Below are 26563 nucleotides of genomic sequence, written 5' to 3' on the forward strand. Positions count from 1 at the left end.
AGTCTGTTCTTAACCCCCCCACAAAAAAAAAAAAAAAAGATAAAAATAAAGCATCTTTCCTATCAGTACCTTCTTTCTGATCGTCAGAATGGGCTCTACCAGGGATGCTCCACTGGTGATCTTCTTATGTATTTTCAGACTCCTGGTCATCCTCCTTTCGGGACTTTGACGAAAGCTTTGCCATTACACTTGACATCTCAAAGGCTTTCGATCAAATCTGGCATAATTCTTTCATTTCCAAACTGCCCTCTAATGGTTTTCATCCTTCTATCTGTGCCTTCATCTCTAGCTTCCCTTCTTTACCCTTGCACACTTGTTGACTTTGACTTTGTATACGGGTTTTATTCGCCCTTGTGTAGAGTACAGCTCTCATGTGTGGGGAGGCTTCCCACACACAGCTCTTCTCAATAGGGTGGAGTCAAAGGCTTTTCATCTCATTAACCCGTGGATTGCGAGCCACAGTTCAGGATGTGCTAGCCATGCATCACCGTTAACCACTCCACTCCTACGCAAACTTACGCATGGCTCTATGCAAAGACGAAGAGAGAGAAAGATTATTTTCTTTTCACCAGATAATGTCCTGGATATTTATCTTCAAGTTTATAATAAACAAAAAAATGCTTTTGTTTTATCATTTTTTCACTACTCCCCCACTTAAACTTATGCATCGCCCTACGCAAAGAGAGAGAGAGAGAGAGAGAGAGAGAGAAAGAGAGAGAGAGAGAATTTTTTTTTTCACCTGATGATGCCCTAGATATTTATCTTCAAGCTTATAATAAACAAGAACAAAAAAAATTTTCTTCACTTTTTGTGCACCACAGGGTGGGGAAAAAAAAAGGTAATTGCACAAATCCACGGGTTAACTCTCCTTCCCGTACTGGCTCCCTTCAACCTGTCTCTTCGTCGCAGTGTTACATCTTTAGCTCATTTCTATCACTACTTCAGTGATGACTGCTTCTTTGAACTGTCTGCTGGCATCCCTCCACCTCAACGGCGAGCACGTAGCACCTGTCTAGCAACAAACTGTCATCCCTTTTCTGTCCAACTCTCTAATGCAAGAGTTAACCTCTACTCCCAGTCCTTCAAGTATGCAACAGGTCAACTCTGGAACTGTCTCCGTTTGTCTGTTTTTCCTACTACCTACGATCTCCAGTCTTTCAAAAGTAATGTGTCTAGGCATCTCAAAACGAATGGATCTTAAATCTGGCTCTCTGTTACCTTTTTTTTTTTTTTTGGAGGGAGCAATTTGCAGACCCTTGGCTTTTGGTTCCTTCTTCGTTGCATAAAAAAAAAAAAATCAGAGCCTATGTTCTGATGCTTGAGTCTAGGGAAACCTCAAAGATTCCTTTGATCATTGTTTGGATGCTACCATTTCTTCAGTACCACCTATTGACAAACTCATTCTGCTTGGAGATTTTAATGCCAGAGTAGGAAAAGTTAATCACCTTTGGCCAGGCATTATAGGATGCCATGGTGTTGGTAACGTAAACAACAATGACCTTAGACTGCTTTCCTTTTGCTTAGAATGCAGTCTGGTCATCACCAACCCCATTTTCCAAGTAAGAATAAACACAAGACCACATGGGTGTACCCATGATCTAGATATTGGCACCCAATTGACTATAACATTGTAAGACAATGAGGCCAAAGAAAATTTCGTATAACCTGAGCTATGAGAGGTGCTGAGTGTTCAAAAGACCATAACCTTCTAATCACCAAAACGGAACTATACTCAGTTTTTTTTTTTATCAAGGCGAAGATGCACTTGACAGATTAGTGATTACTGGCTGAATGCAACATTACTTCATAATCTAGCATTAACTGACAACAATTATCTGAGAGGGAAATTGGAGTTAGTACATTTTTTTTTGGACATGTTGCATTCAGCCAATCATCAACAACCTGTCGAGTGCATCTTCGCCTCAATAAAAAAAATAAAACGGAGTATAGTCATACGCCCCATATACGCTACAGACCATCCTCCAAGAAACTAAACTGAAGTTTTTTAAAGAAAGTAGCAACTTGTAACACCTTCCACAGCAGCTTTCTGAGTACCAAACACTTGCCCCAGACAACAGTGCAACAGACTTAGACACTGTGTGACTGAATATTAAGACACTGCTTCAAAGCACTACACAAAAAAACCCTAAGCTTCTCCCTTTGCTGCCATAAAAACTGGTTTGATGAAATTGCTAAGATCATGCATGACCTACTTACAATGAAAAATAGAGCACATAACAACTAGTTCTCTCATCCGACCTCCTAAACCCTATAAACTGAATTCCAGAATCTCAGAAGTGAAACCCACAGAAAACTGAGTGACTGAGATAACAAAATATGGTGGACAGAGTGAGCAAAAGCCCTTGAAAGTCTGGTTGATATTAATGACCAACATCGTTTCTAAAACTCCATAAAAACTATTTATGGGCCAACCAAGCACAACATAACCAATACTGGATCAGCCCAAGGATAGCTCTTAAAGAACGAGCAAGCAGTCTGAGAAAGATGAGCACACCTTAGTATCTTACTAAATTAAATAAACCCGGTGGAGCACAAATCATTGATAACATCCGAAATGCTCTTTAGGTGGCAGATCTCGATATTCCATCTACACTTGCAGAGACTCTTCAAGCCATCTGATCTCTCAGAAAAAATGAAAGCCTTGGCCCTGATGGCATACCATCTGATCTGATCAAAGAGGGTGGCCAATTACTCCACCAGCACCCCGATTACCTCATACTATAGTATATGGAACCAAGAACAAATTCCCTCCCAGTGGCTTACTTTTGATATAACCTTCTACAAGAAGAAAAGGGACTGCTCAAATTGTGAAAACAGCAGAGGGATCTCCCTCCTCGTGAATGCCAACAAGGTCGTACCCAAGATAGTCTTATTCAGACTGACAAAACATCTAAGTCTACACTTCCTGAAACACAATGTGGATTTCAGAAACAGCGAAGAACCTATGATAATGACCTTCGTTGTCCGACAGACGATACATAACATTCATCAATCCTGTAAACCATTTGACTCTGTCAACAGAGAACTTTGTAGAATGCTCTTTCAATGTTTGGAGTTCAAAATAAATTTTTTGCCATCCTGAAGTGTGTGCATGACAACATGAATGCTCGTGTGCTCATAGGTGGGAGCAAATCCAAACCTGGGAGTGAAGCAAGGATGTGTTCTGGATCCTTTCATTATCAACATCTATCTCACTGCAGTCACCCTCTCAAGTCACTGGCAAATGTACCCTGATGAAATAATAATCCAGTACTGTCTAGACAAACTTATATAATATCAGATGATGCTTTCCATCACAATTAAAGACTGAAATAGCTCATTTCCTAGAGCTGCAATATACTGACGACTGTTGTACTTGCACATACCCCAGAAACCCTACAATGGAGTCTCACCATTGCCTCCAAGATATACCATGCAATGAGGCTCCAAATAAATATCGATGAAACAGAAATAGTGTCTCAGAGAAGGAACCTAGCAGTGTCTTTGCATTTCTGAAGAATGACGATAATGTAAAACTGGTGGAGAATTTTATCTACCTTGAAAGGGAGCTTACAGACAAACATAACATTGATGGAAAAGCCCTTGCACGAATCTACCGTTGTTCAGATTCTTTTGGACGTCTGAAATCCAGTGTCCTCGAACACAACTTGAGATTTCAGATGAAAGTATCAGTATATATGGCTGTTTTGTGTAAGTCTCCACCCCCTTATATGGTGCAGAATCCTGGACTACCTAGCAGCGTCATTTTGAACAGCTTGAGTCGTTTTACTTTCGATGCTTACAGTGCATTATAGGACTCACATGGGTAGATAAAGTCCCACACTCACAAATTCTCCAGCAAACAAAGTCAACCAGCATAAAAGCCATGGTAGCCAAAATGGAGCTGAAATGGGTTGAACACGTGTTCTTCATGCCTTACCTGCCAGATTCTGTATGGCCAACTCCCTGCAGCATGTGCAACCCAAGGGGACAGAAGAAGAGTTTTGAAGATAACTTACGGACAACTCTGAAGAAGTGCAACATCATACGAAAAGATCTAAAAACCAATGTCTCTGACGGAAAACAATGGTAAGATCTCTTCAACGATGGAACCATTCATCTCGAAGAAGTTTCGAACCTGGCCAGAAAAGAGTGAGGACAGCAGAGGCACAACCAAAACAGCGTGCTCCCACCAAACCTGGACTTGACATGCCGACTGTTTGACAGTGTTTAAACGGATCCAGGACTGTTCGGCACAGTCACACACGTTGGCACGAAAGACAATGAGAAACAAAATCAGTTCTCTCAGTATAACACTTATCTTCTTCTGTAGCGGAAGGACAGCTTTAAGTGTGTGTGTGTGTGTGTGTGTGTGTGTGTGTGTGTGTGTGTGTGTGTGTGTGTGTGTGTGTGTGTGTGTGTGTGTGTGTGTGTGTGTGTGTGTGTGTGTGTGTATTCATTGATAATGAAGGACGAGAGGAGCACAGGGCCGATCATATGCATCATTTAACAAATATATGGTACAATCACTCATAAAAGTTCGTGGGGGTCCGTTTGTGTGTGGGTCTGTGCAGTCCCCACCCCTTTCTGGACCGCGAGTCTGGATAACGACGTGACAACGCACACACACATACACACGGCAGAACTGTGACGTTGATGTAATAAAGTATGAAAGAATTATGTTTGTCAATCATGTGTTATCGGTAGTCATAATCAATTACATATGCAGTGTTGTATGATATGAAGGTTAGAGCCCCTTCAATGTCTAAGTTTTTATAACGAAAGTGGACAGTGACGACGGTAGTGCGGCCGAGATGCCTTTGAATCTTTTTGAAAATTTGCTTCGTATCCACATGAAAATTAGTGTAAACCATTAAGAGCTAAACGCACACTGTATCTACCATTAACGTTGTTTAGCATATCTTTCTCATACCGTATATTCCTCCAAATATTCAATGAAAACCAAAGCTGGATAATATGAAATAAAACATTCTAAGTAGACCAAGACTCGAAACAATGAACAGTGAAGCAATCTGAGTTGGCAAAAGTCGTAATGGAACAGCCCTGAGTCAAAGGCAACACTATTGAAGATAAAAAACACGAAGCAGGCAAGAAACTATTCACGAAATAACTACAGTAAAATGTTGAAGTAAGTCAGTTGTTTCCTGTAGTCATTACATGAATAGTTTCTTACCTGCTTCGTGTTTTCCTTCAGTACTGTAGCCTTAGACTCGGGGCTGTTCCATTACGACTTTGGCCAACTCAGATTGCTTCACTGCTCATTGTTTCGAGTCTTGGTCTACTTACAATGTTTAATTACCTAATATTCATAGGTGGGGGCACTCACCATCCACTCACTAGATGTAGTGCTGCTCTCTGGTGTTTCTCCATTCCTTTCCTCCTTCCTTCTTTCTTTCCTTCCTCTTCTGTCGTTCTTCATTCTTTCCTCGTCCTTCTGATTACGGGTGACATTACACTCCCTCTTCTATCTATCTTTCCTTCATTCTTTCCTCTTCCTTCTGCCTATGGGTGACTCTGCACAGAGTGACAAGCCAAATGGTTTCCTGTACACCAGGAAAACATTTACTACGCTAGGTGGTAACCATATAACCAAATTATGGCGCCTGATGGTTTAGTCGGTAATAACGGCATTCCAGTCGGATTAAGCGGGTGAAGGTTTATATCCAAGGGTATGGGTGGGGGTTGTAGTGCTCACGTAATGCCACTCGGGGATGAGTGAGGCTGGTCACTCTCATCTTAAATGTCAGGACCAACTTGCCTAGCCCCGGGCTTCTACGCTCCTCATGGGGCAACGTAGGATTGGATGATGAATGAATGCATGATATTCATATTTGGTTTTCTTTGGATATTTGGAGGAATATATGGTATGACAAATATATATAAGCTAAACAACGTTAATGGTAGATACTGTGTGCTTTTAGCTCTTAATGGTTTACAGTATTAGTCATGTGGATACGAAGCAAATTTTCAAAACGATTCAAATCCTTATCGGCCTGCACTACCGTTGTCACTGCCCACTTCCTTAATGAAAACTTAGACACTGAAGGGCCTTTAACATTCATATCATACACATTAAATATGTAATTGATTATGACAACCAAAAACACATGATTGACAAACATAATCCATTCTTACTCTGTTACATCAACGTCACAGTTCTGCAGTGATGGGTTTGTGAGTAGTCAGGTCGTTATACAGACTCGCCGACCAGAAAGGGATGAGGACTGCACAGGCCCACACGCAGCCGAATCCACACGGACTTTTATGAGAGACTGTACGTATACACATAGAAATTTATCCGATAGATTTGCAAATGACCGTATGGGTAGACAACCCATTTGACGCGTAATAAGAATTACGTCTTTTTTCAAAACCAGGACTAGCAGAGTATTAACCCCTTAACGGCGGGGTGCCACTTTCATGACGCACGGGCGCAATGGATCATACTGAGGGGTGTCAGTTTTGTGATTCTGTGTCATTTTGAATTCTCCCGGGCTTACAAGTGGTGGCTTGTATCATCTATCAGTACTGCCAATGTCCAACAATAGTCAGCACTCCTAATCTCATCTGTACTCCCATCCATTGTTGACAATTCAGCCATTTTTCCCCGTTCCATACTCCCCTCCTTACCACCCCTCCATTTCCCTTTCCTCTCCCCTGCCCAGCCGTGCTGTGCTAAGCAAATCTTCCCTGGAATTTTCCACTGATTTCATCCATTGAAATAAGCCCTATGCCCTTTTCTTATACAAAATAATATATACAAAAAAGAAAAAAGGTAAGTGATAGTGCCATACACCTGGTATTGGCTAATTATCACCTGACAACACCTTACGTGTACTCGTTCGCTAATTTCCCCCGGTAATTTCCCCTTGAAATATGCCGTATAATCTATTCTCGTAATAGAAATATATACTGTATATAAAAGGAAGGGAGAAGCCTAAGTGATATTTACATTCACCTGGAACTACCAATTTTTTTTATGTATTGTCGAGATTTCCTACCAATCATTTCATAGCATGTAAATTAGCAGCTGTCACCCTATTGACCTTGTCAACCCTTGCCTGCCGTATACGCCACGGGAATCAGTCCCTTGTCATCCTCTGAGGTGAAACCATGTTGCACTCGCGTCCCGCCATTTCCGGCGCTTCTGCGCCCATTGCAGAGGGCAATGTGACCTGTACTCCTAGGAAAACTCGTGTGGGAAGCAGTAAAGGACTTAGTGACTCGGCAGTGGAACGTGAACTGGCAGAATTATCTATGATAATGATGGATAGTGACTTTGATCCTTTGAGTGAATCGTGTGATGAGCTTGTGGAGGAAATCGTTACAGAAACTCCTAGTACGAGTGTTTCAGTGTCCCAAGTTATACCTAGCTACAAGGGAAAGGAGGCCTTAGTGCAGCAAGGGAAGGAATTTGGGAAGGGAGTGAAAAGGCGGCGGGTTAGCCCCGAAATAATTGCCCCGCGTGACCCAGCCAGCCATGAGTCCCGAGGTGAATCACCTCCCTGCTCCCCCAGCCCCACTTCACTAATTTCTTCCTCATCTTCAGCAGAATTTTCCCATGAGTCTTTGTCGTCGGAGTCTGCACCAGCATCTACAGTGAAGGCAGGCCATAGGGGAAGAGGTAAATCCCTGACTCATCATAAATGTAGAGTAGCAAGTACAGTAAGGGCTGCTAGTGTTACATGGCAACCTAGGGCCAGTGAGAGTGACCTTGAAACAGCCCAGTCTGCCTCACAGCCACCCTCTGCCCTCACCCACCCTACACCGCCACGACGGGGAATCCTGGACGCCTTTGTGTGGACGGAAGGTTCCAATTTTGTCCTTGGAAATCTTAATTTTGATGAAAGTTCCTCAGGGATACAACCTGCCTTCACTCTTGACTAGGATCCTGAGTGTGTGGACTTCCTTTTGGCCTTCCTCGATGACAAAGTCATGCAGCACATATGTGATGAGACAAACAGGTACGAATCACAACGTGCTGCAAGTGGTGCAGGTGCAGCGAAGATGCAACAGTGGACCGTGCTTGGAGTGCAGGAGCTGTATGTGTTCTTCGCCCTCATGCTTCTCACGCCACACTCAAAGAAGCGTGAGTTGAAAGAATACTGGTCCATGGACCCCTTACTACTCTCACCCACCTTCAATAAGTACATGGCCAGAGATCGCTTCCAGAACATCATGGGAAACCTACACTTTGCCAACAACGATGTACCTTCCCAAACCGACCCACTTTGGAAGATCCGGGAGATTCTGAGCAGAATGAAGGATAACTTTATGTCATTCTTCCACCCCTTTCAGAAGGTTGTCATAGACGAATCCTTGGTTTTGTTCAGAGGACGTCTTAGGTTCGTACAGTACATTCCAAGCAAACGCCATCGCTTTGGAATCAAGTTCTTTGTACTGTGCGACTATAAGACGGGGTACATCCTTGACTTCGTCATCTATTCAGCCAGCACTGTCGATCTGGACAAAACACACCCCCTTGGCTTCTCAGGCTGTGTAGTGAAAGTGCTCCTTGAAAGGTACTTTGGTGGGAATCATGTGCTGTACACTGACAATTATTATACATCACCGAAACTTGCTAAATATCTTTCAGAGCACAGCATCGGCTCCTGTGGCACTGTGAAGAGCAATCGTGCCCACTTCCCCAAATTCCCAGAGGCAGGAAACTCGCAGCGAGGAGACGTGCACCTATGCAAGTCTAAGATGATGCTAGTAATACGGTGGCATGACAAGAGGGTCGCGCACATGCTCACCACTGTACACAAGGGGGAAATGAAAGACAGTGGGAAGGTCGACCGCGGGACAGGCAAACCTGTGAGGAAACCTGTTGCTGTCATAGACTATAATATCAACATGCGGCTGGTGGACATGTCCGACATGATGATTGGAGAGATCGGCTGCCTCAGAAAGAATACTAGGTGGTACAGGAAAGTTTTTCTGCATGTCATAGACATGACGATGCTGAACGCCTTCATCCTGTACAAGAAGAAGGTAAACCCACCCAAGTCCTTCTCCCTGAGGTTGTTTGCCAGGACTTGTGTTCAGCAGCTGCTTGAGAGATATGGTAGGGTAACAGCAGCAACTCCAAGAGGCCATGCAGTAAGACTTCCCAACAGACTTGAGCAGAGGGCTTAAATGGATCGGCACAGACTGGTGCAAATGCCTGCCACAACCAAGAGGAAGGCTGCGATCTGCAGGTGCCAGGTGTGTGCACATACCACCCGACGCACACCTGAGCACAAACGCAGCTCTTGGCAGTGCGCTGAGTGCCAGGTTCCCCTCTGTGCTACCTGCTTCTTTGATTACCACAGCCTGAAGCAGCTCCAAAAGTGCAAGTGGAAAATGTGAATAATGTGTAAATAGCAAGTGAAAGTAATGGATGTAAATATGATGGAATAGTGTATTATAGTTTTATAAGTTACTGCAAGTGACAGTGCATTACATAGTGTAAGTAAAATAGAAGTGTAAATATTGAAAATGCAATAGAAAATGTAAATAGAAATGTAAATAATTAGTAATAGAAGAATATGAGTACAAATACTTGAAGTTATGACAGTGAAAGTGAAACCGTGGCTCTCTACGTATTTTACTGAAAGAGATATTGAATGCCTACAGTGACAATAAACTACTATTACTGAAGGAAACATGGATAAAGACTGGAGAGATATATATGTGTTTTATAGTAATAGGAATATAAAGTGTGAGTGTTTTTATGAATAATAAATGACAAAATACCAGTGGCAAATGAGCACAAGTGGGAAGGTCATACGCGCTCGTAATTTTCATTGCTTTCACAGTTTTTTTTTTTTTTTGGAGTATGGATTCCAAACTATTTGAAAATCATAGAATAGTGTTTCTAGTGATAATATCAGGCTGTGGTAATCATATTACGGGTTGTCGGGAAGTGTAAAGTGGAGACTTCGTTACCCAACTTCAGAGGTCTCCACAAGTCCTATGGTACTCGACGAAGGCTCAATAAACATGCTAGGAGGAAGCTGATGGTATGTGCCATATGCATATATAAATATAATATTCTAGGAGTAATAACTTATTTTTGGCAACTATTTTTAGAGAGTCTGTCGGAGCGCGAATATCTCCGCGGGACACGCAAGTCGAGCCAAAACAACCCCGCGGTTTAGGGGCTAATAATCCACTGCTGTGCAGTATATTCCGAAAGTACCTACTTAATGTGTGCATTTTTTCAAGGCTACAGGTTTTTCAGATGTTCAGTCTGATATATATATATATATATATATATATATATATATATATATATATATCACAAAAGACAGCAGGTAACCAGATCGCAGTGGTGCCACTTAATAAATATATAGCTGCCATGTTATGGATTATACAGCATGATTTATGAGAAGTTCTGTCAAACGGTTTCACATAAAACATCTATAAATACTAAACTAATCATTGATAAGGCACCACAGTACTGTTCATCCTCCGACTCGCGAGTCAGATGCTCGTCGGGCGGGCACACACACACACACACACACACACACACACACACACACACACACACACACACACACACACACACACACACACACACACACACATGCGCACACACAAGTCGCTGTGTTGCCATATACTGTATATAGCCTTTCTTGCTGCTAGTGAGCAACACTGGAACTGTAGCCAAGTGTACCAGATAACTGATGACTCAGCACTCATGCGGGAACGTATATGCACATACGACTTCCATTGTTTTACGTATATTGTGGTGTCATCAATATAGACATAATAATGTTGATAATGTGTTCATGTTAACATTATAAATGTCCCCCATAAATATAAACAATATTCATTACAGAGATGGTGTTGGCCAGCAAGGGAAGGACATGGCTGTAATTACCATGATGGGAAAGGACACAGATGCACACATGGTTTGCTGTGAAGTTTTATCGAGAAAAATAAATGATGGAAATGGAATTCCAACAAACGGTTAAGCAAAATTATTAGGGTCAACTTTGAAAATGGTGTTGCAAAACTCTTATATGAATGCACAGTTGTTTGATACAAATAGAATTTGGAACAGAGAGAGAGAGAGAGAGAGAGAGAGAGAGAGAGAGAGAGAGAGAGTTTAAAATACCAAGTTTATTTTTCTTGAACTGATATACAACTAGTGTTATTTAAGAAAACAATAACACTCATCCCAGCATTAACAGCATCATGATATTTTTGTTCTGTTATTGTTTTACTCGTATGTTGTTGCCAACTGGTACTTTTCTTATGCGTGGGAGAAGGAACCAAAGGCTAGAAACCTGCAAAATTGTTCTTTAAAAAGAAGCTAAATTCATGAACAGTTGGTTTTCATAGTTCGTTTCCTTGTTGATATTGGTCCATTTCGTTATTATCTTTAAGTGGCGTGATGACGGAGCAACGCGGGCTTATCTAGGTTTTGTGGGAGACACCTATGAAATAATTTTTCACTGTAACGTAGCAACTAATCCTTCAGTACCCATTTTTACAGGATATACTTCGCTTTCCCAGCCCCACAGCCCATAGAGCTTTTTCCCACCCCACCAGTTCATGCACCCCCACACTAGCTTACCTCTATTTACGTGGTCAACAAAAGCTTTAGTTAATATGTTTAGTAATTTGTATAAATTTCCATTTAATTAGTTTCTCTGAAATGTTACATAAAATGATATATAACAAACCCACTAGATTTCCTCTTGTCCCATCCTTTGTTTAGTTAAGGAAACAGAATTTGGATGATGCAAAGAACTTAGAATACTGAAATGCAATTTTCTGCACCTTTTAGGATGTTCAAAGGGATCATAAAGAAATGCTTCACGGGAGGACTCAATGACGTGTGATTATTTTGCATTCCCTTTTATAAATTTACTGTACCATAATGGGCTTCTCCATTTCCCCAGCATGTCTTGGTCCTGTGTAATACAAGCGATGGTAGTGGTGACGGTGGCACACCTGGCATGCAGTTCCACCCCCGAGAGAGTGGTGGTAACCACCGGGGACGGACAGATATCAGGGATCAGGACAACTTCCACGAAAGGCCGGCACTTCTACTCCTTCATGTCCATTCCGTATGCTCAGCCTCCTGTGGGAAAGCTCAGACTAAAGGTAAACACAAGTCAGATGTTCAGTTATTTTACCGAACCATGAGTCTGCTGTTATCTGTTCGCGCCCCGTCACCACGACTGTAATAACGAAACAAATATAGATGATCATGATTCTTTGTCCCTTGGTCCGGACAGCCATTACTCAGTCATAAACACATTTGATTCGGCCCAATAACTAACATACTTCAAGTAAAACTGTATGCTTATTAACCGGAGAACACTCACATACTGGACCAGACTTCAAAGCAAGAACTTAAGCCCTGGTGCTAAACCCAGGAAATGGAATTGCTCAATCCACACAGCATAGATGCAGTAACTGATTTTTCGTCAGAGCATTCCTTCTAGAACATTATTTGAGCTGGTACGGTTAACTTTCGGTCGAAAAAGCTTTTATTCGAAACAAGATCTCATATGATGGCTAAAGTGATATTATTTAATGTTGGTTTCTCTCTCTCTCTCTCTCTCTCTCTCTCTCTCTCCCGCTGGGTAGGTGGGTGGGTGGGGGTTCCTGTAAGGCAAGCCCTATTATCATTCAGCCTTCTAGAGTGAAGCCATAGTTAATACATTTTATGAAACATGAGAGGTATGTATTTGGGACATTCTTCGCGATCTGTGGTCGAGTTTCTTCTTCGCAAAGAATAACAGACTAAATATTTCAACGTGCAAACCACTCCTCGGTGACTGGGATACTGCCAACCGTCCCAGTCCCCTTGAAGGAAGAGTGTTGGCACGGATTCGTAGAAGCTGTAGCCTACTGCCATAACACAGATGAAACCATATATTGAGAGACGACTTCCAATGCACTGCAACATCTGTGGTGTAGTGTTACCCATTGGTCATATCACCCTGCACTATCAGCGACTTATTCGTGAGCGTGCTTCACTTATAAATTACTGCAGCACAGCAGACGCTCCCTTCATCCATCTCACCATCCTCGGTGATGGGGATACTGTTAGGACTGATAAATTGATGCTTTCTTGAGGGAGACCAGGTTGATCAGTGGAGCAAGGTTTTTTTTTTTCCTTTTTTTTTTTTTTACTGTGTGGCTATCGACTGTAAATATGTATATTTTATATTATTTCACTGTTGCTGACAGTTGACATATTTGAAATAGTTCCTTTTCCTGACTGACGTGTTTTTTATATTGATGCCCCCTATTTTAAACCACTTGCCTCGCCTGACAGTCATTAGTTGATGAGTGCAAGTGTGCAATATAGAGGGGTATTGGGCATTTGCAGTCGATGATGTTCTGTTGGGCGAGGAATTTCACCTGTTGTATATAAGTATATAAATTCTTTACAACTACTTGTATAAGTTCTCTTAATTAGGTCTGACAGGTGACGTATATGGACTAGTTCCTGACTGCTATGGTTCTCTTTCATATGATGATGTCCCCCTACATTAATACATATGCCTCGACTGATAGTCAGCAGGTGACGAACGTAGGAGTGTAATGTTATGCATTATACATTTGCTGTCGATGGTGCTTTGTTGATCGAGGTATTTTATCCATAAGTATAAGCAAATGAAATATTTACTTAGGTTTTGCTGTTTGTCTTTAGGAATTGGCGATATTTTGTTAGATTTTGTTCAGAAAAACACAGAAATATAAGAAATTTATGCACGAGTATATGTATGTATATATGTATGTGTATGTGAATGTATATGTCTGAATACTTATGTCTATCCATATGTATACAGTATGTATGTATATGTATATACCGTATGTATGTATAAATAATGTGGCTTAATGACCGTGGCCTCAGACCAAATGGTAGATAGCCATTAAAAACAAAAGTAGTAACTTCCTTGTAAGGTTGGCTCTTCACAATGGAGAGATGATTTCCCTGGAGGGACTAGTCTAGACCCTCAATAGGGTTTGACAACTAAGAGGTGTAGCATGTTTTCGAAAGAGCCATAGGAATTTTAGTTTGTTGTGTCTGGCACACTGATGTAGTTTATCCATATACTCCTAATCACAAAACATTCACCAAGGCAGCGAAGAATGTTACTCGTATTGTTACCCGTAGACGACAGTACATACCCACTTCTTCTAGATATGTATCTGATTATAATGACTTTAATGTTAAAATTCTATCCAGAGGAGATATCGAGAGAACTTGTCAAGTATAATCTCCCTCGTACTCGTACTTAAAATGATGTTTCTTTAGGTTGTCACGCTCAACACATTTGAAGTAGCTGGCCTCTGTACAGGAATCAACATTCGTTACGCATGTACAGGCATACAAAACGTAAAACTTAGGAAAAGGACAGGTAGGTAACTCTATGAGAGCACTGGATGGCATTTTCGTAGTTTTTAGAGTTTATTATCTGGTGTTTATTTCTTCAAATGTGTGGTCTGTGGTCATAATTTAGGTCCAGTAGTTGCATCGGTCTCATTATAGACAATAACTCAGATACAACCTACACTTTGCACCCAGTATACAGACCACAGCTGCAGTAATTTATCTTCCTCCCCCCCTTTCCTCCTTTTTTTTTTTCTTCTATGGGCACAACTTGGAGATTGGTGTGCTGTAATTGGTGACTGTATCTGAAAATATGATACACATATTCATATATTTATTTATTTGGTACGGGAACAAATTACCTTTGTTGCCAGTCTCCATCATCCCTCCTACGTCTGCTCTGGTGGTGCACAGGTTAGCATGTCAAGCTTACATGTAGAAGTACCCTAGTTCGATTCCTGGGTTTGATTTGATTTGATTGATTTATTACGCCCGAAGGTGACAAACCTAGTACAGTGCCATGTGGCCATATGTGAGGTGAGGACAAGGGAACTTGTGCCACGCAGGACACGCTGTCGAGCTATAACAAATCAACACCCACCAAAGTGTGGATGATGCATGAGAATAATATCTAGGTTATCATCTTCCAACAAATATTTACAAGTGTCCACTAATGTGAGTTCGTGTGCTATTAAATCAGAGACAAATGGACATTGCAGGCAATAATGGTCAAGGGTGTTGGCACTGGGTGTGTCACATAGCTTACAAGAGGAGAAATGAGGTGCATTGCCCACCCTAGCCACCTGCCACACAGGTCGGTAGCCCAGTCTGAGGCGGGCACACTCCACGTTATGTTGACGAACCATAAGACCACTGCGACGATATCTATGGGGACGAGAGAGAAAATGGTCATAATGTTGGATGGATGCACTGTGAGCCCTCTCAGCATTTCTACGGTGGAGAATAGGAAGTGGGCTGTTCTGCATATTATCTGCTTGTAGCAAATGGCGGAGGCATTAGTAGCATCCACAGCGGGCGGATCCAGTCCACAGGCAGTCCTTGCAAGGAGGTCAGTGGTGTTGTTGGCTGTGAGACCAATATGACAGGGAATCCACAGAAAGTGCACCACCAGCAAACGATCACAGGCAGTGGCCAATTGACAGAGTATCTGTGTAACGAGGTGTTGATATGCAGGCCTGGGAGAGGAGAGGGCATGGAGGGCCGGCTGTGAGTCACAGATGATCAAGCCACTGTTGTTCATCCATATTAATGAAGTAACTGCATCCAGGAGTCCATGTAGTTAGCAATAAGTAGAGCTCGACGAGGTTGGCAGTCGACAGCCCAACCACCCCCCTTGAGGTGGGTCCAGACTTGGAGAAAATACAGCACAGCCAGAACTACCATCCTCTTGCAGGGAGCCATCAGTGTAGATGTGGTGGGCCGAAGGGAGGGAAGATGACAGCCTGGCGATGGTCTCCAAAGCTAGCTGTTTCTGCAGCTGAGGCAGGTCAGTCTTGGATGCCGGAGTGTATGAGATAGCAGGCACAGGGGTCTACCAAGGTGGAATGCCATAATCAACCTCCTCAGCAAGCACTGGTATGTTTAGCCGTCAGATGTTTGAACAAAGAGTATTAACTAGTGTGCGGCCACCACTGCAAAGCAGAGGCCTTGATGCAGTGGGATCAAGGAAAATCCGAATGATGTGAGAGTAGTGGGGAGAAAGATGAGGAGAATGCAGGCACTTAACGCTAAGTATGTAACCATGGAGTATATTCTCTCGACAAGTGGTGGAAGGTTGAGTTCAAGTTGCATGTTGACAATGCTGGTTGAGCCAGGGCAGCCCAAGTTGAGTCACATTACTGCGTTTTGGAACTTCTGAAGAAGTTGTAAGGCTGTTCTGGAAAGTTGACAAAGAGCAGGGGAGAGACACTCAACAAATGATCGAATGAATACTATGTATATGGTTCATGCAACAGGAATAGACACCCCAGCAGCATGATTAGTGAGCCACTTGAGAGATTTTAGGCGCCGCTGTAGCCAGGTCACCAGATCCTGAACAATCGGATGCACGCGTTGTCTTGCAGGAATGGAGGGAGAAATCCGTACAGGAGCCCCCAGATAAAGGTACTGAGTGCACAGAGGGATAACACAATCCCCAACAGAGAATACAGGCAGTGTTCTTGCTGGACGGGAAGTGAAGATTCTACTCTTTTCTGGAGAGATAATGAGTCCGCATTTGGAAGCCGACTTGTGAAACAAGTGAAGGAAACGTTGCAGATCTGCTGGGGAATTTGAGTAAACGCAGATGTCATCAGCGTAGAGAGTAATATTGGTTCCAGGGATGTCAGGAAGGAGGGTGAGGAGACAATGTATGAGGATATTAAACAAAAAAGGACTAAGGACACCACCTTGTGGAGTACCAAGCTCAAAATCTTTAGCAGTGCTGTATGCACCCTTAAAAAGAACATGAGAGGACCTATTAGACAAGTAACCACGTATCCAAAGCAGCAGGTTTCCCTTAACTCCAAAATCCACTAGCTGGTTGAGGATAATGTCTCTGTTGGCAACATCAAATGCACTCTGTAAATCAATGAAGGCCACTACAATGGTGGGGGATAGGAGGGTGTATAGCTCCATGAGGCAGTGATGTGTCCTTCGCTGTGGTAAAAGCCGTAGTTGGGGCAAAAGCTTGTCCTGCAGCCTAAACAAGAGTCTTGTAAGGAGGATGCGTTCCAGTACTTTACTGAAGCAGGAGGTGAGCGAAACAGGTTGGAATTTATCAGTGCCAGTTTAGGAATAGGCATGATTGTACTGCAGGTCCAGGCTTGTGGCACGTATCCCAGAGGGATGTAAAGGTTGAACAGCTGGAGAAGGGGTTTACCGGGAACTTTCAGGAGGACATGGAGGACAGAAACAGTGATGCCATCATCACCTGGAGCCGTTACCCTACCCCTGGTGAGGGCCCGTCGCAATTCATCGTCAATTATAGCCACACCATCCTCATCGTCTGTTCTCAGTAAAGTGGCGGTGAGACGGAGTGCACGAAAGTTTTTCTGGGTGGAGAGCACGTCCTATATGTGTGCAGGAAGGGCGCAAGCCCGTGACTGTGCAGACCAGGCATCTACAAGATCCTGTGCTTACTGTACTGGATTGTGGTAGACACTAGGGGTCCTCTTCTTGACAACCTTGTTGATAAGGCGCCACATGGAACCAACAGTCGTTTGATGGTTGATGCTGTTGGTAAGTTTATGCCACGAATCGGTATGAATGCAGTGATGGAGAGCAACTAGATCATCCCTCGACAATCGATACCGATGGAGACTTTCAGAGGAAGGTCGTCTTTGAAAGATAAAACCGTCTTTCACCACCTTCCTCTCTGCCTGAGCGATGCGATTATCTAGTGTCCAGGTGTGGACATCATGACGGTGCATAATGTGTGGCCTGCTGACATTAGGGGTGTAGAAGTCATGCGTGGAGCTGACAAGTGATGAATACAACTTTTCGGGACAATGAAGGTCGAACGTGGGAAGGAGGTTGGTCATATAGGAGATGTATGTAGGCCAGTACTTGGGTGGGATTGCAATGCGAGTGTATCTGTGTACAGAAAAAGGTGCAGCAGGGAGGGAATAATGAAGGCTGAGAGCAACGTGATCAGAGAAGACAGCAGGGATAGATGAACACCTGACCCAGGATGCCATGAGGCCGAATGTAAGGACGTGATCTAGTGTACCTCCTTGAGAGTGTGTGGCCCCACCGGTGTCCCAGGGGATGAGCTGATTTCGATGAATGTACTCAAGAAGTTTAGTCCCGTTATGGATAACGGTGGCAGAAAGGTCCCCCAAAGCAGGGTGTCGGGCATTATAATTCCCCATGTATGTCATGCCATGGATGGTGGGAGCTGGGAGAGCAGCTGTATTCAACCTGCCTGGTGCAGAGTACACGTTGCACAACCGAATTGTGCTGCTTCCAATGATAACCTCAAGAAGCTGGAAGGTTGTCTCGTTGTCTACAGAACTTTGGAGGAAACGGTGCTGGACAGAGGAGTGGACATGTGTGACAAGGCCATTCCTAACTCAATGGACATAAGAAACATAACCACTGAGAGTGGGTGCCTCTACCCCGAGTAGTGCACGACCAACAATGGATTTCTGAATGAAAATGATATCCAGGTGGTGACTGTATACATATCCTTTGAGTGCAGTAAGTTTAGACCAGTTAGTAACACCACAGACGTTCCAAGAGATGACATGCAGTTGTTCCATGTTACCGAACTTTGCCATGATGTTTGCAAGGGCCAGATGAGGAAGTGGTGGTGGCATGAGAAGTGGTACATGGCGTGCCACAAGGGGAAGACTCCGTGGGGGAGCATTCAGTCGTCCAGTGGGAGTGACAATGGAGTCCAGCTTCTCCGTAAGGGTGGTGACAGTCATAATGATGACTTGTTGTGATTCAATCAGTGAATTTAATATTGTCTCAAGTGTGGCTTGCTTGCTAACCAAGCCATCAATGAGGGCTTTTATTGCATTGAAACATGCCGTAAGTGAGCTAATCTGAGTTCTGAGAGTGGCAACAGCATTGTGAAGTTCAGTGACTGCGGCTGAGTCCAAACTGACAGTGGAGGCAGGGGCAGCTGCAGCGCGGAATGGTGGTGGTGGTGACGCTAGTGGAGACCCACCCTTAGCAACGGGGGCAGGGTTAGCTCGGTGTCTAATGCAGCCATGCCAAACGCTAACGCCTTCTTGATGACTTCGGGGACATTTCCAATGCAAGGCATTTGAAGGTGGAGGGTTCAGTGGCATCGAGGCTGTATCAGAAACAGGTGGAGGGGGTCGGTGAGGACACGTCCGAGAGTTGTGTTGGTCAGAGCACCATACACATCGTTCTGGCGCAGAACAATACCGGGAGATGTGACCAATGCCCCAGCATCAAAAGCACCACAGTTGCTCATCCTTCATCTTGCAAAACTCACAAGATGGGAGGTAGGGAAGGAAGCTGAAGGTGACAATTGGTGGTGGCAGATGAGGAAGGCTCCAGGTGACTACCACCTGGTTGATAAGAGTGCCATTCTGGTGGAAATGTCGGGCTGAGAAGATACCTGGCAGCTCCTTGGCCAAGTTGGGATCAGTGCAGACAGGATAACATGTAAGGTGGTAAGCAGGAAACTTGCAGGACCTCTTAGGTGAGTCTTGAATTTCTAAAGAAAGGGATAGGAACACTCCTTTACTTACGCTATCTACAATGCCCCTGCGATGTCTAGAGATGTAGACAAAACGGGAAGTGATTGCAGACATCTTGACCTCCGCTTGGGTGCTGTCAAGGTGAAAAGCACGGTTTACCTCAGACAACCATCGAAGTTTGATGTCCACAGTTGGGTTGTCTTTGAATAAGAGCTGGATGTAGTCAGCCCTGGGTGCAAATGCCGGAGGTGTAGAGGCAGGAAGCAACAGCAAAACCTGGAGGGATTGAACAAGCTGTGGGAGGCGAGGAGTGTTGAATCCAAGGGTGGCTGCCCTCTGCAGAGGATCAGAAGTCTCATGCCGCTTGGAGGATTTGGTAGCAGGTGATGAAGACTCACTGTTGCTCTCCGAGGTGTTATGCACGGGGTGCTTAGCAGAGGAAGATGCCTGCCCAACGAGGTGAGGTGCGGCAGGTAGAGATAGTGCTGGTTTCGTAGCTACTTCCCCAACTAGTGAGACACTGCTACTACTTTGTGGTAGCTGTGGTCAGTCACTCTGAGTCATTTCCTTATCACTCAGCATCAGGTCAGCTTCAAGGTCCTCGAGAGGGGCAGGGCCCGAGTAAGCCATGCTGCACACCTAACCAGGTAGCAGAGTGAGCGGGGCGTCAGCTTCACCAGTATAACAGAACAGACCAATGGTAGCAGAGGAAGTGGAGTGACTCGTCCATGATGTCACACAGCTCGTACTGTGCATTTGCAGAAACAAGAATACCCGACCAGGGGGCCCCTGTCTGCCATACTGAATTCTCCCCACAAACTACAGACTAAGCCCAAATACCAGAAAAACACAACCAACGGTGAAGTAAGCACTAGACCTATATGTTGCTCCCTGCAATGACAGAATGATGTTGGAAGGCAAGGACCAGGTGGAAAATCAGGATATATGAACCGTACACAGCAATGATTTGTTTATGTCCGGCCCTCTGGTGGCAAAATCCGATTCCCGGGTTGGTTAAACTAATGGACAAAGTTAGCTTCCCCCTTCTCCTGATCACCTAGCAGTACCTACGGGTTCGTGGTTGTAGTATCGGCTATTGTGGGTTGTACTTTTTTTTATGTAAGGAAGAAGAAACCAAAGGCCAGAAGCCCACAAACCATTCATTCCAAGAAAACAAAAAACAATAAAAAGAGCCAAATTCAGGATCCGTTCTCTTCAAGATGCCTGGACACACAGTGTTTGAAAGACTGGAGATCATAGGAAGTAGGAAATAGAGACAGAGGGAGACAGTTCTAGACTTGACCTGTTGCATAGATGAAGAACTGGGAGTATATAAACAGAGGAAGACAGTTCCAGAGTTGACCTGTTGCATAAATGAAGGACTGGGAGTAACGGTTAACTCTTGCATCAGAGAGTTGGACAGAAAAGGGATGAGAGTTTGTTGGTATGCACCCGTTGTAGAGGTGGAGGGATGCAAGCAGACAGTTCAGAGGAAAAGCGACCATTGAAGTAACGATAGAAAAGAGATAAAGATGCAACAGTGCAGCAAAGAGACCGAGGTTAAAGGGTGCCAGTAAGAGGAGGACAGCCTTTGATTCCACCCTACTGAGAAGAGCTGTATGCTAGGAGCCTCCCTACACATGAGAGTTGTACCCTACACAGGGGCGAATAAACCCCTGTATAAAGTCAACAACTGTAAGAGACGACTTGGACTTAGCTTGATTAGCCTGCCATTATGACTCAAAGCCAGTTGATAGGCATTACTCCCAAGTTTTCTTTGTTTGCATCAGTTGCCTTTGTCTGAGGAACTGTAGTTGCAGTGCATGACTCTAAGGTTGTCATTATTGTACTCTGGCAACCTACCAGTCAAAAGTGAGTCCGATTTTGTATCATATTATACACGAAGCGTATTATTATGTGCGAGTATATTGTACACGAATATTGTTATACACGAACATATTATACATGAATCACATGTGTCAGATGCACTGTTGAGGGATAGGTTGCCAGAGCACGATAATACCAACCTCAGAGTCGCGTGCTGCGACTATAGTGAATGCTTCGAACTCCTGAGCTCATACGCTTAGATTTAAAACTAACATCAGTGTATTGCGACATCTGGTGGGTGTACTGTGAAAGTACTTCCTTCTCCTTATTTTGCGGCTATTTATCTTATTACAAGCAACTAGAACTATGGTAAGCACTTACACAAAACTAAGAAAAAGAAGAATGTAACTTTTTTTTCATATTTTTTTTATTTTCTTAATCTGTCACGTCCTGACCGATTTTCCTTCACTGACTCCCCCCAGTCCTGACCAATTTTGGAAAAAAAAATTTTTTGGCTCAAACCTCCATTTTTGGTGAGAAACATAAAAAATTCATAGAGAAATCGCTCACCTGAGGTTTAAAACACTCGATACAGATAGCAGTACTCCTTACCTTACTGGGTTTTCTATCAGGCTGGCTCCAAAGAAAACAAGTTCTATGGGAGGGTAACTATTCCACACCACTCATAAACGGTATTTATTTATTTATTTTGTATGAATTTATATGTAGTACGAGAGTATATTGGTTTTCACACAGTAATATAGGCAATATAAGCATTGTTTCACTCACTAACACATCAACATACCTGACCTTTTTTGGCGACATTACCTGATCATCATTTCTCACTGCTTCTTCCTCTAATGCTATGTAAACTTTGTCCTCCACATTGTCATCAATTGGGGAATCACTCTGGCCCTGAATGTCTTTTTTGGCCAGGTCACTGGTAACAGGTGAATTGCCAAGACAATGGCGTGCGGGGGGGGTGGAGGTCATGTGGTGTAAGGCATTGTCCCTGCCTGGCATCTTGTAGACAAATAGAGGAAGGTGTCCCGTGTATACGTACCAAAAATCATGCGCAAAAATTGAAAATTGTGCAAATTATGAACCTTGCAATTGTGCGACATACCAGTACGTCAACGGGTCTAGGTGTGACAAAACGTTGCAACGTACCCATATGTCAATGGGATGCCTCAGGTTAAAGTATTATTCTCAACATCTGACGCACTGAATGATAAAAAAAAAAAATAACTCATTTCACAATGACTATACCAGATATGTACATTTAACTTTACCCATTCAGTGTGATAATATACCTTTTTTTTTTTTTTTTCACAACTGCAGAGTTATTTTCTTCATGTGAGAGCACATCTCGAAAGTATAATGCAATTTTTCTAGGTTTCTCTTTGGTGTCGTTATTCTCATCTTTGTCCTCCATAGCAGCTCTCATCCTCCTAGGCTACAACTTCATTTATATGGCGGTTGACCTGAGTAGCTATGCACATGCAGTGTTCATGACAACAGTTGTACCATTAACCCCTAACAGCATGAAAGGAAAAATACAGCACACTCGGCTATGTGTGTGTGTGTGTGTGTGTGTGTGTGTGTGTGTGTGTGTGTGTGTTTGTGTGTGTGTGTTTTCATATTAATGCTTTACATGAAAAGTAATATCAACAATACTATACAAATATGCATTGTCTGTGTTTTTGTCCACATTTTACCCAGTCTGATTTTGACGTGTCATACATAAAAAAACGGGAAACAACGATCTGACAATGATAGTATAAATTATAACTGAGTGTTGTCAATTGTGTGCTAGTGTCACAGGGGGATGTAAATTTAAGAATTAAAAATGCTCAATATTACTTGAAAGTAGAGACAAGTAACTGACTTGTGAAAATCAAGTAGTGAGTTTTATTTATGTGGCTTACCTAGCCGATTTTCTAAGGACGAGAATTTATAAACTTTCTCAACAGTACACAACAGAGACTAATTACTCACGAGTGCTCATTGTTAGTACTGTTAGCCTCTTTGGAAAGTGACTCCATCCGTGACAATCAATAACTAATACTACTAATAATGGACAGGTTCTTGCCGGTGCTTAGCTCCTGGCTGGCACCACGGATTTAAGTTTGATACAAAAGAACTGGCATAAGTACCAGTTGTGAATAATGTAAGGAGTTTGTGCAAACTAGGAGTGGCAAACACAATTCTAATTACATAAAGCTCAAAGAAAAGGACTGTAAATTTATTGATTACAATAAAATAAGTTTACGTTATATGAATCTCAAAATGCATTCAAGAGGGGAATTCACAGTCACAGAGGGACTCATGAATTCAAATAACAAAGGAAATACATTCACTTGCTCATTCCTAATCGAACTTAAGCCTAGAAAAACGAACAGAAATACTGGTCAGTGGAGGGATGGAGCCGAAACAACGAAAGACTGGGCGTCTGCGTGTAAAACACCAAGCGCACCATGCACTGCTAAGCTCACTTCACCGATCACCATCTAGGTGGAGATATAGAAAATCACTGTACAATGGAGACGCTGCTCTCTTTGCTGGGCACAAACGATCCTATTCTCGAGGCGGTCCAAAGCTGACTGAGTTCAAACTGAGAAAGGGGTGAGAGATGACCATGTTCATAGGAAGAAGGCATGGCCTAACTTCAACGGTCAACAGAGAGAGGGCAAATGATATACGCACACAATAAAATAACTCTGTGAGAGCACTAATGTCGTGCATAAGAATGGTCACTTATAAAACAGTGACAAATGTTCTGAAAACCATCCCGATCGAAGTGCATACGAGGACAATTGAACCAGAGGATTCCCAGTGGGAATTCCACTAGAGTTCATGGTTTTCTCACCAAAGTACAGTGTCAAGAATTTGTATAAATACACAATCGCGTGAATTTGTGACATTACGCCCCATGAAAATCAAATTTTTCTTGGGAAAAATTTTACATTATATACATACATACAAATCTTAACTCAGTCACACAAGATTCACACTGTGGTGTGTGTACTATCCTGTTACAGGAGAAAATCACAGTCGCCAATGAGCAAAAAAAACTCGTATATACCTTAACAGAAGCAAGCTTGAGGAAAAACTCCGTGACAACGATGAAAAATCATGTACTCAGGTCAAACTGAGTGAAAAGTTTGCTACATTGACATTAACAACTAATTATTATATAGTGTGGTGTATGTAATACACAGTGTAGTTGTGACAGTTGTAGTGTAACTGTACCTATGTGTAAAGTGATATGAGACAAATTAACAGTAAATGGGGACGATGAGGCAGAAGAGAAGAGGCGGCAGCATGCGGCAGAGACGATAAGCTGATCTGCATGACAAAACTGCTACACCTGCCAGCTGTACCTGCAAATTCAATGAAGGTGAAGCATTAAAAGTGTCAGTGCGACAAACAATTTTTATTAAATTACAATCTCTCTCTCTGCCTGGTAGTCAGTACATATGCTACAAAAAGTGCACTATTATTTTCTTAATGGATACAATTTTAACCAGGAAACATAGTCCTTGGATTGCTCACATCTCTCAGAATGGGCAGTTTAATGGTTAAGCCTAACTCTGCTCTTACAATTAACATCGGCAAGCTGAGAATCCCCATGCAATCTCGGGCAGGTCACATTTTAACACCCAATGTGGGTGTGAATACTCATGTGGATAATGTGCATTCTCCGGGAATCCATAGAGGCCCACAGCTCGAGATGCTCCACAAAGTAAATCAGACACAGACTCGGATTGCCTCTGTGGTTGTCTCGAACTTTCCCCTTAACCTACGGTACCTATGTATGTACAGGCCCTGGACATAATGTGTCCTGTGGGGCCAATGGGCAAGACATCAGATCTGCACCCACATTACCACTGCCCTCTCTCTCAACTGACTCAGAGATTTTGGTGTGGATTCAAATGACACAGGAAGGACATGTCCCTGATTGGTGGTACATTGACACACATTGCAGGAACGCACAAAGCTATCTTTTTCCTGTCCCATTCCTGGCCAGAAAAAGTCAGCACGGATACGGCCCTGTGTTTTCCTTTTGCCCATATGACATCCTGAGGCTGAACAATGACCCCATTCTAACACTGCTCGGCGATACTTAGCGGGAACGACAAACTGCAGTCAGACCTCACCCTGGGATGTTTGTGACTCATGACAGAGCCGTCCTTGTTTATGAAGGAACCTGGCTTGACCTCCCTGTGAATACTTAATCACTCTACCCTTTTGTTTCTTCTGCATGGCAGCAAGTGTCGGGTCAGACTGTTGTTCTTGGACAACATCTTGACCATAAATCAGATCCTGCAGCGATGCAGTGGTCACAGGGTGACACAGTTTGGAGCCTTGGCCATGGCTCTTGTTACTGCAGCTGAAGTCTGAGACGTGTCATCTATGGTGCAACTATACATTGCACCTGGTATAGTGCCTATTATTAGGTCAAACAAAGGTTCTGGCATGACAACTGCAACTGTTGTACCGGTGTAAAATGGAGATGCCACCTGGATACGTGCCACAGGGAACAATCTCACTGATCCATCAATAAGCTGAGCTTGGATCTGTCGACCTGTGTACTCCTCACGCTGAACTAGACTCTGCCTGAGAGAGCAACCTAAGGAACCATTGTCTCTCAGGACCTTTACAGGAACACCTCCCACAAACCCTGGCTGAAGAAGGAAGGCACTGTTACCTGTTGGAGGGCCTGTGAAGGAAGCAGCCAGCCATTAATAAGGCTGCTGAATGAATGATGCAGCAAACACTGAGCCCTGAGAACTATATGCCTGAGGGGTTGTACTCACCGTCTGGGGAGATGGAGCGTTGACCACCTGAAGAGGAGGGTTCAGTGTCACTGGGGGACTAGTGAACTGAGGAGAAGTACCTGTGCTGCTAGGGACAACACCACCATAATGCTGTTGAGGAATGAAGGCAGCGTTCGCCTCCTGCCTCTGATACACTGGGGCTGGTGCTGAAAAGGATTGTCTGGTCTGTTGATTGCATGGCTGATACTACTGCTGGTTAGGGTACTAGTACTGCTTCCAAGCAGGTTTCTGTGTATTTTGCCCCTGGTCCTTCTGCGGTTTGTTTGGACCTTGGCCATTATTCTGAGAATGGCCTTGATGCTGGGGTTCAGTCTGAGATGGTTTCCCAGATTTGTCAGCTTTCCTGTTCCAGG

General features: G+C 43.4%; 1 protein-coding gene across 1 annotated transcript in view; it reads left to right on the forward strand.

Moving 5' to 3' along the window:
- Positions 1-3886: 3886 nt before the first annotated feature.
- Positions 3887-26563, forward strand: part of LOC145394482 (venom carboxylesterase-6-like) — a 145121-nt gene continuing 122444 nt past the window's right edge. Inside the window, exons 1-2 of the mRNA XM_080268335.1 lie at positions 3887-4089; positions 11916-12120. Of these exons, the coding sequence (XP_080124461.1) occupies positions 3887-4089; positions 11916-12120 (408 nt within the window). The remainder of the gene's footprint in view (positions 4090-11915; positions 12121-26563) is intronic.

This window comes from Coenobita brevimanus, chromosome 27 (genome assembly GCF_032717465.1).
Source record: "Coenobita brevimanus isolate Jiangsu-jjx chromosome 27, ASM3271746v2, whole genome shotgun sequence".
NCBI classification, from domain to species: domain Eukaryota; kingdom Metazoa; phylum Arthropoda; class Malacostraca; order Decapoda; family Coenobitidae; genus Coenobita; species Coenobita brevimanus.